Here is a 17,410-nt window from a genome sequence, read left to right as displayed (position 1 = left end):
TCAGGAGGGAGCGGGGCCGCGGCGGCAGCCGGGCTGTCTCCCAGGTGCTGGTGGTCTGCGGAGCCGTGCGGCCAGGGCACGGGGGGTCGGTGGGGGCCCCGGGCCCTGCGGCCGTGGCCACACCTCGCCCGGCAGGGCCGGCTCTGCCGGCTTCCCAGCTTTCTCTGAGACTTGTTTTTCTGCCCGGCAGTTTCCTGGAGCCAATGGCTCCTGCCTGCTTGCTCAGGGTCTGCAGCCTCCTCTGCGCCTGGTCATTGGTGACGGGACATCCCTGCAGCCTTGACCACCAGGTAGGGGGGCCGAGGGGGCTCTGGCATGGGCAGCAGCTGGGGGTGGGCAGGGGCACCCCACTCGCTGTCGGGCCAGCACAGCTGGGGTGGCGGCACTGTGTGCCTGCGGGGCGGCAGGCCCTGGCAGGCAGCTACTGTTCTGCATGGCTCGAGACACGATGAGCAATGAAAACCCACGGTAGCAAGCGGAGTTAACTGGGAGACGTGCTGTGCCAGTGGCACCAGCCACAGGGGTGCTTCACCCACACCTGGAGCCGGGCTGTCCTGCTCCCAGCCCTGCAGCACCCCTGCTCCCAGCCTTGGGCTGAACATGTCACGTTGTCCAGCCCATTCACCGGAGCACAGTGGGGCTGGGAAAGGCTCCTCTGAGCCATGGCACTTCTGACTCTGTGGGTTTCTTGGCTGCTGCCATAGCACAGCTGCCCATAAGGGGTGCATGGCGAGCAGCAGCGAGGCACATCCCTGAGGGGCTCCCAGCCCCTCACTCCCTTCCCCAGCGCCCAGTGATGCAGTGACCGACGCCAGGGTCAGGGCAACCGTGGAGTCAGGATCCCTGAGCCCTGGCGAGGAGCAGGAAATATAACTAACTCATCCTGCCGGGGCAAGCACCACAGCCAGCAGCTCGGCTGCACTGGGTGGGAGGCAGGAGAAGGCAGGAAAAGCAGCTGTTGCGGGCCGATGGCACAGGGCAGCGCTGCCCACTGAGCTTTCACATCCTCCGTCAGAAGGCTTGCACTGTTTTCCCCAGCCTTCCCAAGCCCAGCTCGGTTTGAGCTTGAGACGGGACCTGTGCGATGCCCCCATGGCTCAGCTCGTTGTAACCCAGTCTTCGGCAGCCCAGACTTACAAGTGCACATCTGTTCCTCTGGCAAGCAGGGACAGCAGGGCCTGATAGGAGATTTAGGTGAACAGGAGGATGAAAGGAGGGGTGATCACGTGAGAGGCAAAGAAACAGAAAGGCCGGCTAGCTGGAAAGCAGATGGACCTGGAAACCTGGGACTATGGACTGCGGCAAACTTCCAGCATGGCATCTCTGCCTGCGGGCCCCAAACTCGGCATCGAGCAGGAGCCCCGTGCCTGTCCAACCAAACTTAAATTGCTGACCTGCTCCCTGGCAGCTTGAGTTTGGGCAGCTGGCCCTCTCCCACATAAAGCCCAGGCAGGAGTAACACATGCTGGGGAGTGCTCCCCAAAACCAGCTTGAATTTGGCCACCTTGTTTTTTGGGGGGGGGAAAAATCCATCCATGTGGGTTGATCTATCCCTCCAGCATGCACTGCTGGCTTTTTGGGAGAGCAAATGGTCCCTGCTCTGTTTTATTTACTAGTACAGACAGAGCCAGCCTGCACTAAGCTGCTGCCACTCGCAGTGTATCCTCAGAAACACGGGAGGGCTGGGGGTGGGGGTACAACAACCTGCACAGGCCCTGAGGAGCAGCTCTTGACGTGGGTGCTGGTGCAGGTGCCCTGGCCAGCTGCCGCTGCCTGCCCGCCCTCACAGTGGGCAGGGGTCTCGCCCGCCTCCCTGCCCCAGCTGGAGGATGCCCTTGTGTCACACAAGAGCTCCCTGGGGGCTGGAGGTGGGGATCTGGGGGAGGAAGAGGAAGGTGTCCTGCAGGCTGAATCCAGATGGCAACTGCCCTGGAAATGGGGACAGGAGGGTGACATCCCGGTCCCTCCACATCTACCCCCTCTGTCTGGGTTTCCTCCCAGCTCTCTGTGCTCTTCCTTTACTTCTTCAGTTAGCTGCTCTCAGTCCTGGGCTGTCCTGCTCATCTTTCTCCATTTATCTGGGCTCACACCAAACTGGCAGCTCATGGTTTTTTTATGCCTGTTTGTGTCTTTGCTTTTTTAAACTCTGCAAGGGTAATTAATTAAGACATTTGAACTTCTGGGGAGTCTCAGTCTAGGGATCCTCACCAGCATGGAGAACCCATTTCGGACAGCAGCTTTTTTCTCAGGGATGGGCAGACTGCAACGGGAAGAGCCTCCTGCACGCTCCAAGTTCCCTTCCAAGCAACATCACCGGTTTGGACCTCTCCTTCAACTCCTTGGTCATGCCCCGTCACGGGACTCTCTTGATGCCTTTCCCTTCCCTGCGCTCCCTCAACCTCTCTAGCAATGCCCTGCTGGCGCTGAGCCCAGCAGTCTTCTCCAACCTCGGGGCACTACGTCTGCTGGACCTGAGCAGCTGCAGCATTGCCTACCTCCACACAGACGCTTTCAAGGGCTTGGGAAACTTGCACACACTGCTCCTAAGAAATAACAATCTGCAAGAGCTTGAGGTCCCTTTCTTCCTGCCGCTGAAGGCTCTTTTCCACCTGGACCTGCAGCACAACGCACTGGTCTCTGTGAACGCTTTGAGCCTGGAGCTGATGGAGGCAGTCCCGCAGGTCCGGCTGGAAGGGAACCCCTGGGTCTGTGACTGCACCGCGCACCCTCTGCAGCAGTGGCTGCAGCGCAGGCAAGGTGAGCACATGGGGGCGGGTGGCAGGAGAGGTGTCGGCCAGGAGGAACCCTGGGTGCAGGGGTTCACTTGATCCTTTTGCTCCAACTCCGGGCAGGATCTGTGATGGCTCCCCAGGGACCTCTCCCACCCTATTGAGGGACACAGAACTGAAACTTGTCAGTTCCCCGTTTGCAGTTACACATGACACCAAAGATTTCTAGGAACAAGAGACAGGATAATTCAGTCACTCTTCTGGGAGAGGGGCTGCATGTACAGTTCAGCCCCTAAATCCACCTTTATGTATCTACATGGAGTGATCACATTTTCAAGAGCTGCTGAGCACTTAGCAGCTCCTCCTGTGGAGCAGGATCAGGCTCCAACCCTCTGAGCTCAGCTCCCAGGTGAAAGCAACCCTGCGATAGTGGGTTTTCCATCTGTATTCATGATTTTGGCATTATCCAGTTAGAAGGAGCCTCCTAATCATGGTCATACACTTGCACGGTTCCTTGGTCAGGGAACCGGCAAGGCTGGAGGGCAGAGCCAGGAGCACCTTGTGATGCATCCCATCAACCCAGGAGCAAGCAAGGAGCCCCTTCTCTAAACTGGGGAGGGGATGGGCGAAGACCCTCTGTCTCACCTTAGCCCGTGTCTCTCCCAGCTGTGCAGGTGACCTGTGCATCACCCCCGGAGCTGCAGGGCCGGGAGGTTGCAGCTCTGGATTCCCAGGACCTGGGCTGCCAGATGAAGCAGCGGTTTCCTCGGGAGGTCAGCACGGTGCAGCAGACCACAGTGGCCCACAGCAACAGTAAGTTGTGCAGCTATGGGGGCATCCATAAGGTCTAGCTCCCTCCTGCCTTCCGTCACCCCAGAGGAGACTACAGGCAGAGATCCCCTGCTCTGCCCCGCGGTCCCAGGGGCTCAGGCTGTGCAGCCACTGCTGGTGCAGTGCCTTGGTGGGGAGGGTGGCCTCCAGCGGTGCCTTGGTGGGGAGGGTGGCCACCACCTGGAGGTGTTTGCTGGCTTTGCAGCTGAGAAGTTAGCAGATGCCACAGAGCCACACAGAACACAGACTCCACGGTGATGGGCACCAGTATCAGACAGATGACCAGCAGTTTTCCCCGCAGTGTTCATGCACCCTTGGTGGCTAGCCCTTGGTGAAGAGCATTTATATCGCTCCTAATGAAAGCAATCCAGTGCTGGCTGCATGCTGCAGGCATGCACAGGGCTGACTGCTGAGGAGCACTGGGTATGCCGCAGGCTGACCTGCCATGCCCTGATGTGCCTTCCCTGCACTGCAGCCACCACACCGCCCTCCAGGAAGGGAGGAAGGAGCTGGCCGTACCTGGTGGGCTTCCTGGTGGCAGCAATCAGCATCTCCATCCTGATTGCGCTGGCTGCCAAGTGCAAGCTCTTCCACAAGAACTTCGCCAGCTACCGTCACCGGCCGCTGCCCGAGACCAGCTCCACTGGAGGCAGTCCCATGGAGGACGGCAGCAGCTGGGACAGGGGCTGGGGGGCCAGCAAGAACCATCCCATGCCCAGTGCTGCCAGTCTGCAAGCTGAGGATGATGATGGCTTCATTGAGGACAACTACATCCAGCCAAGTGAGCAGCAGCGGGAGGAAGAGGAGTGGGAGTCGCACCTCTCCATCTGAGCCCAGCCCAGCCACCAGCACTGTGGCCTCTCGCTGTCCCCCCACCTCCATCCCCTTCCTGCCCTTTCCCACCTGCCCTCGGCTTTTGGGCCCACGCGGCTGGGGGCAGGAGGAAAGGAGTGGAGAGGACGGGGTAGAAGGGGTGGACTGGGAATGGTGATGGAGGCTGAAGGCAGCCGGCCCCAAAGTGCCCCAGTGAGATGCCAGTGGGGCTGCACCGGCACAGGGGACACTGGACCCACTGCTGCTCTCCCGGCCCTGCTTGGATACTGAGGATGAAGGAGATGGTGCCTGTCGTGCCCAGGCAGCCTGGTCGGGTGGGAAGAGGAGCCTGCCCTGGTGCTCCCTGGGGAGTCTCGGGCACTGGCCCCGCTGCCCCCTGGGTGCCAGACCCTGCCCTGCTCTGTCCCTCAATGTGTTGGCATTCCAGGGTGTGATTAAAGCATGATTTTACGCTGCCTCTGCCTGCAGTGGTTTGTTGGGACTTTCCCAGTGGCAGTGCCGGGAGGAGACCCCCAGCCCCACAGCTGGGGTGTGGCTTTTTTTGCCTGTGCTTTCAAGGACCATAAATACATTCCTCGTTAACTGCACCGGTGAGGGAACAGCTCTGTGGCACAACAAGTGCTCTTGTGCAAACAAATCTGTTACCTGATCTGGCACGGGCAGCCCTGGTGCGTCGTCGCAGGGTTTCTGTGCACGTCTCTCCAGCGTTGCTACCCGCTGTGCTCCTTCCCACTTTTCTCTCTTCCCTCTCCAGCGAGACACCTACCTTTCCCATGCCAGCTCTGCAGAGCTGAGCAAACCTGTTGGCGGTGCCGGTTGCGGCATCAGGCAGGCACGTGCACCGGGGCGAGACAGCCCTGTCCCCCCCGCACACATTACAGAGTCCTGTCTGTATCTCTAACCATGGAGTTATACAAACATTATAATTTTTGCATTCCTGTCATCTTTGTGGGACAATAAACAGCACATGAGACATAAGTAACTCCACATTGTTTCTGCTGTAGCTGGTCGTGCCCGTGTGGGTCACGCTGGAGGTAGAAGCAGGGAGCAGGAGCAGCATTCACCTTTAGTAAATGATTCAGAAGGCTGGTACCATCCGGCTGGGAAGATCTCCCAGGGCACAGCCCAGTCGTTACCATCCCTGATAGCCCAGGAATCTCTCCATCACGCTCCGGAGCATGAAGCATCATCACAGGGATGGCATTTCCTGCAGCCCTGCCACACGGCTAACTCCCCCGTCTCCTTCAAACCTCCATTCGACTGTAAACTGCCTTTCTATTTCTCTACTTACTAAGATATTTACAGAGCACAGTGTATGCAAAAGTAAATAATACACGTCAGAGAATGTAATCCAAAGGGGATGACTGGCTCAGGCGTTGGATGTGTGATACAGGCCAGTGACTTAAAGCGCCTTCCAGAGAGGGAAAGTGCCATTTGAAGCCATGAGGAGCAGAAAACCTGCTGCCTTGTTTCAGTGCTCAGGCAGTTTTTGCTCTTAAACGACATATTCTAAACTGAGCTTTACTTTTGCAGTCGCTGCCTCATGTTTTGCCTCCTGGGCTCATCTTAACAGCTACTTGTGAAAATACAATATATGCTGTAATTTTTGGAAAATTCTAACATCTTTCAGGTAAGATAGGAGACTTAAATCTGAGGGCTGGGAAAATGCATTTCAGTTACCTTTCAGAGGGTATCTTCTGGGCTTGTCTATATGCTTTTCCATCACATGAACTCGTGCTAGATGCATTATTTTACTTTTGGTCTCAGCGATGTCTTAAAAGAGATTAAAAATACAACTTTCCAGGCTTATTTTTCCAGCATCTTGCTCACTCCCGTCCCTCAGTACCTAGTGGTGGGTTGCTTGCCTAATTTGACCCTGCTGGGAGGCCCACCCGTTTATTCTTTAATGAAGCAGATGTTTTTCGGGTGCGCAGGCGGCCCCGGTCCTGTGGCAGCCCCTCTCCCCCCTCTCCAAGCAGCTCCAGTGCAAGCGGGCAGCAGCCTGGCAGGTCGCGTGGGGAGTAAATGCATCTGGCAGGCAGAGCTGGGATTACAAGGGGGCCAGAGCAGGACAGGAGGAGCCTTCTCCAAAGAGGTCCCCCCAGGAAGCTGCCAGAGGGACCGAGGGAGGCTGGCGGATGGGAGCAGTAGCAGGTATGCAGGCAGACTGGTTCCAGGCTCCTCGCAGGCAGCAGCTGCTGCCGTGCGGCTCGAGGCTTGGCCGTACCGCAGGGGGAAACAGCTTCTCTGTAAACAAACCAGCCCTCACCGACACATTCAGGAGGCTTTGTGTGCTCCACGTGAGCATCTTTCAGGGGCACAGCAAGGTCTTAGGTTCACAGAGCGGTGGTAAGGGGGACCGGCTATGTCTCTGTCCTTAAGCAGAGGGAGATGCACATGGATCTGGAGGTGGGAGTCACATACCCGGCAGTAAGTACGTGCATTTGGGGGGCTGTGGTGGCATTGCCACGCTAGCTGATGAGCCAAAACCACAGCCGCAGGAGGGACCCTGAGCTGTCATGATTTCAGCCCTGGGCTCAGCCTGAGCAGAGGCCGGCTCTGCACAGCCCTGCCTCCTCCTGCTCCGCAGAGAGGCTGTCACTCAAGCATCAGCCTTCAACACAGCTGACTTCTACAACACTTTATTAATGTATTTCCACGCACAACACAGGAACCGAGAAAGGAACAAACCAGCACTGCTGCTGCAGGAGGTGAGTCAGTGACGGGGGCAGCGCAGGCTGTCCACCTGGGCAGCCAGACCCCAAACCGCCATCCTCAGAGACAGCTTGTTCTCAGCCATTACTCCTCAGGTTGCTGACGTGGCCCACGAGCATCCCTTTCTGGCACAATTCATGGGCACTTGGGGCACATTTTGAAGGGGCTATGGAGGGGAGGATTCACATTGATATGCAGGCAGCGTGAAACTGCGAGCTGGGCACAGTCACGCATCTTCACAGAAATGCCCAGATGTGCAAAACAGCTGGTGTGCAGGCAGCTGTGGCCTTTCTACATCTGCAGGTTGGGGGACCTTGGAGTAACTGCTGAAGCGCTGATGCAGGCAGAGACGGTGCATCTTGGCATAACTGCACATGCACCAACACACGTGCAGAGCAGCAGCAATGGTGATGGTGCAAAATTGTCCGTCTCTGGCCTGCCCCTCCCTGTGGATGCACAGGGGTCCCTGGTGGACCTGGGGTCAAACAGCCCGGAGGGGAAGGACGGCTCTTTGCATGACAGAGGATTTAGCACAGGAGGGCCTGAGCTCAGTAACACCCTCTGAATTCTTGGGCAGATTAAGAGAAGTGATGCAGAGAGAGGAGGAAACAGCCGTTTAATAAAATCTGTGGATGATCTGAAAGTGGCAGAGGAAAATGTAGAAATAACAGAGATCCAGAAAAGTCAGAATGATGTTCTCATACTTTGGGAAAATAATCCAAGGCTTTGGGGGAAGGAAAGCCAGCAGGAGCAGGGTAAGAGCAAATGAATACAGAAGTGCCCTCAGGCGATCTGAGTGCATTGGCGATAGTGTGGTCTGGAGCTGTGAAGGGATGAAGTCCTCATTGTCCAGTGTATACCTGGCGGGGTTCACTGATGCTGAACTCTACCTCCAGGTGTAACATGGACAGTGATTTGTGCTGTTACTAAGGGAATGAGCTACTGTCCTTTTCCAAATCAATTTGCTACCAGGCACCAAAACCCAATAGCTCAGTCTTGTTCCATTACAGAGGGAACCTGGGAAATAATGAGCAAAAATAATGACGGGGCAGAGCAGCTCAAGTGAGGGGGAGATAGGAGCAGACAGGAAGATGAGGAGAAGGTTGCGCAGGAGCAGCTTCACTAGGAGGTTAGGATCTGTGTCTATGGAAAGGGCAGTGAAATGTTTTACGGGACTGTGGGGGGAAATGAGAATTTTGGCGGGTAAATTAGCCTCAAGTCACAGGAAAAGCTCCCAGGGGGGTGAATTGTTAGTCTGCCTCTGGGAAAGACACCTCAGTGATAGACACCTTGTAGAGATAAACCAGAGCCGCAACACACAGTCCAGCACTGATAACCCTTCAGCGCCCTGACACCGACACCCTTTGATCACCCCTTTGATAAACCACGGAAGATGGTGGGCTGCAGAAAGGTCATATTGGAACAGATCCTGGCATTGCCAACACAAACGGCATTTCATGTGAGGTCTGGCCATACTGGGGCTCTGGCACACAGAATCCCATGCAAATCCCACTCTCACTCCCACAGACACACAGGTGCTTTCTCGGGAGCAGCCCCTGCAGCCGTACCTCCCACTGAGCTCCCTTCACTCGCACTGCATGCCTGCTGATGTGCGGAATATTTCCTGCCATTCATCAGCTGCTAGAGGCTCTACTTTGCTCAGGAGCTGGCGGCTCCGCACAGAGCACAGGGTGGCTTTATACCGCCTGCAATCACAGCCTCTCCTGCCAGGAGAGTACACGACACAGCTCCGGGAACCGCAGGAACCAAGCAAGTACTGGAGTCCCCAGGGGTACAGGACAGGCTCACCTTAACTCTGTGACGGGGTCAGCAGCTGTCGCAGGAGGCTTTGCAGAGATAAAACGCCAACCAGACTGGTGCTGCACTCCTAATGTGCCAGGTCACAGGGCCCGTCCAGGCACCCCAAGTCCCTGCTGTGCTGTCAGCCTGGGGCAAAGCAAATGCCAATCATCTCCGAAAGAAGCGCAAGGCACACCGCAATGCTTGCCCTTCCTTCGGGAAAGGCCGGCACAAGCCCTGCTGACGGGTCATATTGGAGGCTCACGCAGGGGTGTGCTGGGTCAGATCAGGTTGGCCATGCTGGAGGTGGGAGGAAGCCGCCTGTTAGCGGCGAGGCGGCCGGAGATGGTGAAGACACGGATCTCGCCGGTCTCCAGGCTCCGAGGAGCAGCCTGGTGGCAGGAGGTGCAGAGCAGGTAGAGCAGCAGGCAGAGGAGGATGGCACTGCCAGCAGTCAGGAGGACAACCCCGCTGGTGAACATGCTGGCCAGTGGCCGTGCAGGGCTGAGCTGCATGGTTGTGGTGGAGAGGATGGTGAGCACGACCCCGCAGACCACCAGCACCAGGGCACTGAGCAGCAGCACCAGGCAGTCTGAGAAGCCCCCACTCTTCAGGAGCTCAATCTGATCCCGGCTGCGGATGCAGTTCATGTCCTGGATTGCAGAGCTCAGCAGCTGCTTCAGCAGCACGAGCAGGGCCAGGAGGCAGAGTGTGGTGCCCACGGCCAGCCGCCACTCCCCAGACCGGCTGCTCGTGCTATACAGCAGGATGATGCCCCCGATCCCGCAGGCCAGGATCAGCACCACAGCCATCCCATAGCACAGGATGGACTTCTTGGGGTCCTGGAACCACCAGAGTTCCACGTGCTCCTCCAGGATGTTCCTCTGGATGTGGTCCGCGTCTGCAGGGGTGCGGGGGGTGCTCAGCTCTGCCAGCTCCGGCATGGTGGGCGGCTAGGTGGAGAGGGCACGGCAGGGCAGTTGCACAGATGAACCTAGATCCTTACAGCAAAGTGGAGGGTCAAGGCAGCAATGGTTGCGAAGGCAGGTGCATTTCTCAAGCGGGAGTGCCTCCGTCTCATTCTTTGGAGCCTGGTGGAGCTCCCTTCTGCAGCAGTGCCACCTGGAGAGTTACAGTCCGTGTGCTGGGGCTGAGCCCGCTCTCCAGGCAGGGCTGCAGGACATGGTGGAGCATCCCCAGAGCAGCATCGTAATGGAATGACCAAGGCTGTGTCCTTCCTTTCCCGTGTGTTTCATCTGAAAGAGTCAAGAAGAGAAGATAGCATTGAACAGAGACTAACCCTGCTTCCCTGTACCAAACAATCCCCTGCCAAACCCCGGGCCTCGGTTGCTCAGGGCTGGCCTGCAGACTTTCCCCTCACAAAAGCCCCGGGCGTTGGAGCACAGGTCAGCCACAAACATCTTCACCAGAGACCTCCATGCACTGCGGGGTATCTCAGCCTGCCCCAGGGGCAAGTATCCTGCCTCTCCAGCCCTGCATGCCCTGCTTAGAGGCTACCAGCACATCACTGCCCGCAGGACTCTGCCTGCAGCTGGTGCTGGCAGCAGGGCAGGGACGGAGCAGAGGCAGGTCCCTCCTGGGATAAAGCCCCATTCACAGCTCCGGCTTCACATGCTCCCTCATCAGCATCAGCCTCTTGTCACCAACTGGCTCTGCTGCCCAGAACTACAGCGGGAGGTGGGGGTCAGGACCGGGGCTTAACCCTTCCAGTCCAGTTGCTGAAGAGCGAGAGCTGCCCTCGCTGCATGTCCTCAGCCCTGTCCCTACCCCTGCACCACTGGTGGTCCCCCCTCGCAAGTCCCCTACACAAATGTGATGGTTATATCTCCAGTGGTCTCAGCACTTCCCTGGAAAGAGCCCCCAGACAGCTGTGACCTGGCACCCTGCAATTTTGCTCTGCTCTCTGCTGGTCCCTGAAGCACTTCACCACTGGAGGGGAGCAGGGGAAGGGTACTGACGGGTGTAGGGCAGAGGTGGGCTCCATGGTGCTGTGCTCAGCTGGGCTCCCCTTGGCACAGCGCCTTGTCTCAACCTGCTTCCTGGGCTCATCACCTCCCCGGCGTCCTGGCCCCCCTCAATGCTTTTCTGGGTACAGTTTCACACCAAGAGCAGAAGACACTTGCATTTCTCTCACATGCACGTCCCACTACAGCATGTGCATGCTCAGGCTGGTCCCACAGCACCAGAGGGACCCTGCAGCACAGCTAGTACCCAAAGCAAGGAGAGGTGCTGGGGAGGACAGTGCGGGAGCATCTCAGGTATGGCTGAGCCCTTGAGACATGAGGCAGACCCTGGAGACCCACGAAGTCCCTCCCTGCTCACCTGCCGACGCACCCTTGACAATCATGGGCACGCACACACAAACTGCTCTGAGTCCCACAGGAGCCCATGGCGGGGACAGGAACTGATGCAGATCCCCTGTGTCAGAGCTGTGTCACTTCTCCCGGGCTGGGGGGGCGGCCATGCAGCACACTGCCTGCTACAAACGGCTCTCCAGGAGCCCATCGGCCCACACCACACACACTGTTTGTCTTTGTGCCCTGCTCTGCACGGTGCTGGAACTCTGGGCTCATGATGGACGGGTGGGGACGATTTGTGACTTCCACGCATGGCAGCTCTGCACACACCAGAGATCTTTCCTCCCACAGCTCTCCCTGTCCTCAGACAGTCTCCACAGACCACATTCCCTTGTGGCAATGCCTTTGCTACCAGCAAATACCTCAAAATCTCCCTCCATTGGGGACAAGCCAACATGGGGTGGGGGGAGAGGGAGGACAATAGTGTGTGGGGGGGTGCTCGAACCAGACACCGCCTGACAGTGTCAGGCCAAGCTCCTCCTGAGTCACTCCCCGGCTGTGATGGAGCATGAGGTCACTTTGGACGTGGCTCAGGGCACGCTGCCAGCTGGGAGCACGTGTCCAGGAAGTCTCTAACCACCGCGGGTTTGCAGGCCTGGGACCCGTCGCGCCGTGGGAGCTCCCCTGCATGGCTGCTGGTGCTTGGATTGCCCGGGCAGGGAGTGTGCTGGGACACAGAAACCCAGGCTCCAGAGGGCACACGTGCCTGGAGGCCCGTGGGAGATCTGCAGCTCCTGGCTAGAGCCAGAACAGTCAGAAAGCACCAATTAGAGAGGAAAAAAAGCTGTGGTTGAGTATGCTGATTTGTGACTGCTGGGACCCACTTCGATTTTGCATGAGACAGCAGATACCTTGCGCTGCCCGCATGTGCTCAGGACACAGGTCCCTGAGAAGGTGAGGATGTCATGGGGCACTTTCAAAGTAGAGGGGTGAGAAGACATTGAGCCTGGAGACATTTCCCCAGCCCATGCAAACCAGCTTGGTGCTAATCACTACTTCCTCCTGCCTTTCCTTCTCCAAGCACAGAGGTGCCTTATCTCCTCCTTACCAGCAAACTGGTGAGTCTAGTAGATAGCAGGTTTGTAGATTAGATTGAGATTTTGGACTAAGAAAACATAAAGCTTGGAGAAGTGCAAAGTCTGTGACCTTCTGCTGCTTGACCAAAGTTACACACACAAGTTATGAGTCAAACAGTAAGCAAGAAAAACACAACAGCACAAACCACAGTGAGGGAAAATACGACCAAAAATCAAGCTATGGTACTGCATTCTCACGTTACTTTTTAAAATTTAACCATTTTAAATTTTATTTGCTCAGAAGAAGGTCAGGGAGCAAGATAAAACTCTTAGAGCATCTGACTGCAAAACAAAATAATGTGTGACTTCTACGAGCACGTGTTTCCTGGTGTTATATTAACCTCTATGAAATAAATGATTTGGAGAGGCAAAGGCTTCCACTGAAGTGTGCCTCCATGTTTCCTTGTGTCTGTTTGAAAATGTTCTCAGAATATAAACTTTTGCTCTGTAAGCATCCACACTTGCTTGGGCTTCTCTAGACTGTGAGGGTTTGTGCCACTAATAACAGTATTTTTACTTTTGGAAGCACAGGTGGGATGGGACCTTGCAAAGTCACCTGGTCCACCCACCTGCTTAAAGCAGAGTTAACCTCAAAGTCGGACTGAGTATTTCAGGGCTGGATACTGCCAAGGATGGAGGATCCACAGCCCTTCTGGGATCATTCCAGTGTTTAACCATCCTCACCAGGAATATTATTTTCCTTAAATCTAACTACAGTTTCCCATTCCTCAGCATGGGTACATTGCCTCCCATCCTTTTAAGAAAAATCTGACTGTCTTTATATGTTAAACCAGAGCAGCTTTATCCTGGGCTGTCACCCACCACTTCTTGGAGGAGGGATGAAACTAGATCTCACAGCAATTTTGCTGATCTGGTTTCTTGGCATTATGCAACGCATCAGTTTTCCCAGATCAGAATGAGAAGAAGGAAGGGATGTGGATCCCTGCTCTGCCATGAGGGAGGAGGACAACCTTTCCACAGCAGTTGTCCCTTCTGCAGCTGTTCTTTGGGCTACCTGGTCTCCCTGGTCTGTGATCGATCATAACACAGACCCTTAGAAGCTTAAGCCAGTTAGCCCATCAGATTAGCCAGTTTGATAACGTGTATCACAGGTCATTCATCTCTACCACTTACTTACTACTGAACCCCGGTACTTTCTGTGCTCCCAACATTGTGCCCAAGAGAAAAAGGAGGAGAGGACCAGCCTAGCCATGCAATGCTTTCTGCCTGAAGGTCGCATTTCAGGAAAAAATTGACAGGCTGTCCTTCCCCACTGCTGGCTGGCAGCTGGGGAGGAAGAACAGGAAAGCACTGGTAATGCAGGAAAACAAAAATGTTCATGTTTTTCTTTTTTTTTTCTTTTTTTTTTTTCTCCTTCCCTACTCTGACAGCATTTAACTGGGAATTGAGGGTCATCATCAACAGGCCACTCCTGGCTGCAGGTGTGGGAGATGCATGTCTGCAGACCACCTGGGAATGGTACATGTATTTATTTACTTATAGACTTTTTATGTCTGACTGTCTGATATCTGACATACACGCCATGTTAATTAACACTTTCATTTCAGAGCCACATACCACTCAGCTGTTGAAATACTCCTCACTTCCCTCCTCTCCCTAAACCCAAGGTACACCATGAGACATTCCTTACCCACAGCGTTCAGGAGGGGAAGCCTGGGGGTGGGACAGGCTCCTGCAGTGCTTCCAGCTTTGGAAGGGTTTTATGGAGCTATGTGGACCTTGTGAGCATCATGGAGACCAGGATAGTCCAGCAAAATTTGCTGTAAAATAACAATACATAAAGTGATTTGCATGAGAAATCTAGATGAGAGCCAACAAAGCCTCACAATCTCAAAGACATACAAGCCATCTCCTTCCCCTGCTTCTCCAGTCCATCACAGCTTATTTGCTTCTTGGCCAGGTCTGGCCATAACCTGTTTGGGATGGACTTGCCACCACTCACAGAAACCTCCAGCCCAGAATAAGCATAAATATTTTCCCATCCTTTCATGTAATTTTTCCAACTTCCCATGCTTTAGGAAGCATTTCTTTACTGAGAGGGTGGTCAAACACTGGAACAGGCTTCCTAGAATGGTGGTCAATGCCCCAAGCCTGTCGGTGTTTCAGAGGCATTTGGACAATGCCCTTAATGACATGCTTTAACTTGGTCAGCCCTGAATTGTTGTAGGTCCCTTCCAACTGAAATTATTCTATTCTATCCCATCCCATCCCATCCCATTTCAGTTGGAAGGGACCTACAACAATCATCTAGTCCAACTGCCTGACCACTGCAGGGCTGACCAAGTCACAGCATGTAATTAAGGGCATTGTCCAAATGCCTCTGAAACACTGATAGGCTTGTGGCATTGACCACCTCTCTAGGAAGCCTGTTCCAGTGTTTGACCACCCTCTCAGTAAAGAAATGCTTCCTAAGCATATTCTATTCCATTCTGTTCTAACTCCCTAGTAGGTTCAAAGAGAGTGAAGCTCATGTATCTTGTTTTGTGCCAATACACAATATATTTTATGCCTGAATACACAATATATCTTGTTTTATGCCAATACACAAATCAGAAGCTCTGAATGTTGCAGTGTTCAAGGCCCATCTGTGGCTCTGGAAGCATGGACACTGCTGCCCTGGGACGTGTGGGAAGGTCCCCCCTCTTCTGAGGACTCAGGAGTGGGGATAGAGGAACCCACAGGGAATAGGAGTAATGAGGTTTTTATGTGGCATCTGTCTGTCTCACCCAAAATCCTAGCAAGAGATCCACACTCCTTTGGTTGCTACATCAACCACCAATTCCCAACATTCCTTCTTCCCGGAGCTGCTCAAAATCCAGGCAAACCCATGCTGTCTAATCTGTATCTCTGTGGAGAGCCCACCCTCTCTACCCTGCCAGAGGGATAATGCTTTCCCAGAAGTGAGCATCTGTCCCAGTAGCGCTCCTGCCACCAGACATCATTTAGGAAGCCTCGGGGAAGCTCTGGGTGATGGTGGACCATCCCTTCCCTTCACCAAGCCTAGGGGCTCTGGGGGTAAGGATGGTGGAGGGCTTGTTGTAACAGGATCAGTGTGCAGCTACTTTTTACAGAAATCTAGATAGCTTTGGCATCATACATTATAAAGGTTTGCGTTCCCCTTCCTCTCTGTATGTGTAACAGGCATCCATCATCCTGACCCCAGAGAGCCTGAGCCTGTCCTGATGCACCTCTGCTGAAGGAAGCACGGGAGTCCCGAAAGAACAAGAAACTCCTGAGCTTTACGCGCCGAGAGGAAACATGATGGCACAAGGAAGAAATGATGTGGAGGCAAGAGGCATGATCCCTTAAGTATGTCTGAAGCAGCCCCCAAAGCTGCTGGCAGCTACTGATGAAGTAGGGCCCTTCCCGCACACGCACGGCTCCCGGGGAGGAGGGCTCACTCACCTGCAGCAGACGCTGCCCACACGCCACAGCCCTGCACTGTTCTCTGCTCCTGGCTGGCAGCAATGGTTTTTCCTGGCTTTCCTTCCACTGGATTGAGCTAACGAGGGAGCTCATGGGGAAAAATCTCTTCCCTTCCTGTGGCAAATGTCTGCCAAGAAACAGGTGCTCCTGATGGCTCCCCTTCCTGGTGCGGCGCAGGCAGCACCGACGATAGGCTGCAAGCCCTCACCTCTCGCCCGGGCAGGTGCATTCCCCAGCAGGGTGGCGTCTCAGCAAACCTGCTGCTGGCCTTGGAGAGGCTCCAGAGCCACGCCGGTGTGCAGGCATTGCCCCTCCCTCCCTCCCCAGGCAGGATCTGGCCGCACACCGATCCTGGAAGGTGGCTCATTTCCTCCCAGCTGGAGATGAAGGGGTGCCAGAGCCAGGGAGCAGCTCCCAGGCAGCAGGTGAGAGGAAGCCTGCAGCCATGTTGGCAGAGCTAGGGAAGATTTGACACATTCAGCAAGTATTTGCTATTATGTGGTATTAAATAAAATAGCTCCTGCAGTTCTGAAGAAGCTATGGTCATCTGGTCGCATCAGGACTGGATCTTTGTATGGCATTAGTCCAGGCAGGCACTTAAGTCAGCCAAGATGCCATTGCAGTGCCATCTCCCCATCCCCAGGCAGCCGCAGTACCCCCCTCCCTGGGAGACAGCGGCGTCAGCAGATCCCACCATACTGCAGAAGAGCTGACTTTCTGGTGATCTAGTGGAAAAAAAAGGGTGACCATTTTGAGAAGAATTAGGGAAACAGAAAAGGAGTCATTTGAGAGAGGAAGAGAAAAAACCAGGAGTACCAGGAATGTTGAAGCGAGCAGGGGAATGGGAGTCCTAGACTGAGTCTATGCCCCCTCCTTTGCGGCTGGGCTTAATGACAGCAGAAGGGATCACTACTGTGAGTCTGAGCAGCTGGATAATCTCCTGGGAGATGTAGGAAGAAGAGAATGGGGCTGAACAACAGCTCTTGCCTGACTAATGGAAAGGGAGGCTCAGTTACTAAGTCATGTGCTAGTTTTTTTAGCAGGCTATGAGAAGGGAAGCTTAGGATATGCTAATGCAACAAACACCAATTAGTGTGACACCTTCAGGAATCTGTCTGAGTAAAATCTGACAGATCTTTTAAGAGTTGTGAAATATCATCTGTCCAGTGGTTGTTGTCCTAAACATAAAACAACAAATGGAATGTGGTGGATTTCCCTATACAAACGCCCTTGAACAATGAGCTTCCCCCTACCTAGAAAAACCTTGTCCTTTAGTTGGGCCAGTTAACAAACATGTCATCCAAGGGGAAACCTTAGTCAGCTTTAAAGATAGCCATATATTCACTTTAAAAAGTGGGCTGCAACTTTATAAGAGCATGAGATGCTTACCAGCTCCTTTAGAGAGGTACCAAGAGGAGAAACAGACAATGCAGACCAAGAGGGGATGAAAGCGGAAAGTGTCTTTGCACCTTGACAGAATTCAGAAGACCATTAGCATACAAAACCATAATCCAGTTAGAACTTAATTCTGAAAACATTTCTAGAGCACATGCATGGGAGATTGACCTTGGTCTAGTTTTCCCAGTATAGAAGGGGCTTG

At 54.6% G+C, this 17,410-nt stretch overlaps 2 protein-coding genes across 6 annotated transcripts; one reads left to right on the top strand and one right to left on the bottom strand.

The window, feature by feature from the left end:
* On the top strand, positions 1-4,849 carry C8H1orf210 (chromosome 8 C1orf210 homolog). 3 transcript variants are annotated; one of them, XM_054834438.1, is made up of 5 exons: positions 1-44; positions 191-290; positions 2,250-2,757; positions 3,396-3,542; positions 4,036-4,849. In XM_054834438.1, exons 2-5 carry the CDS (start codon positions 204-206, stop codon positions 4,389-4,391), a joined length of 1,098 nt encoding a protein of 365 aa, XP_054690413.1. In that variant the 5' UTR covers positions 1-44; positions 191-203; the 3' UTR covers positions 4,392-4,849. The 3 variants fall into 3 exon arrangements, with proteins under 3 accessions (XP_054690413.1, XP_054690414.1, XP_054690416.1); XM_054834439.1 differs by having other exon boundaries at positions 7-290; positions 2,194-2,757; XM_054834441.1 differs by having other exon boundaries at positions 7-290; positions 2,188-2,757.
* A 2,174-nt stretch (positions 4,850-7,023) lies between these two features.
* On the bottom strand, positions 7,024-16,038 carry TMEM125 (transmembrane protein 125). Of its 3 annotated transcripts, XM_054833666.1 has the most exons (3): positions 15,790-16,038; positions 14,015-14,144; positions 7,030-10,165 (listed from the first exon to the last, which is right to left on the bottom strand). In XM_054833666.1, exon 3 carries the CDS (start codon positions 9,851-9,853, stop codon positions 9,191-9,193), a length of 663 nt encoding a protein of 220 aa, XP_054689641.1. In that variant the 5' UTR covers positions 9,854-10,165; positions 14,015-14,144; positions 15,790-16,038; the 3' UTR covers positions 7,030-9,190. The 3 variants fall into 3 exon arrangements, with proteins under 3 accessions (XP_054689643.1, XP_054689641.1, XP_054689642.1); XM_054833668.1 differs by lacking the exons at positions 14,015-14,144; positions 15,790-16,038 and adding an exon at positions 10,344-10,525 and having other exon boundaries at positions 7,024-10,165; XM_054833667.1 differs by lacking the exons at positions 14,015-14,144; positions 15,790-16,038 and adding an exon at positions 10,291-10,493.
* Between the last annotated feature and the right edge of the window lie 1,372 nt (positions 16,039-17,410).

This window comes from Grus americana, chromosome 8, assembly GCF_028858705.1.
Source record: "Grus americana isolate bGruAme1 chromosome 8, bGruAme1.mat, whole genome shotgun sequence".
NCBI lineage: Eukaryota > Metazoa > Chordata > Aves > Gruiformes > Gruidae > Grus > Grus americana.
Note: the sequence above shows the minus strand (reverse complement) of the source record. Positions and strands in the feature narration are given on the sequence as shown.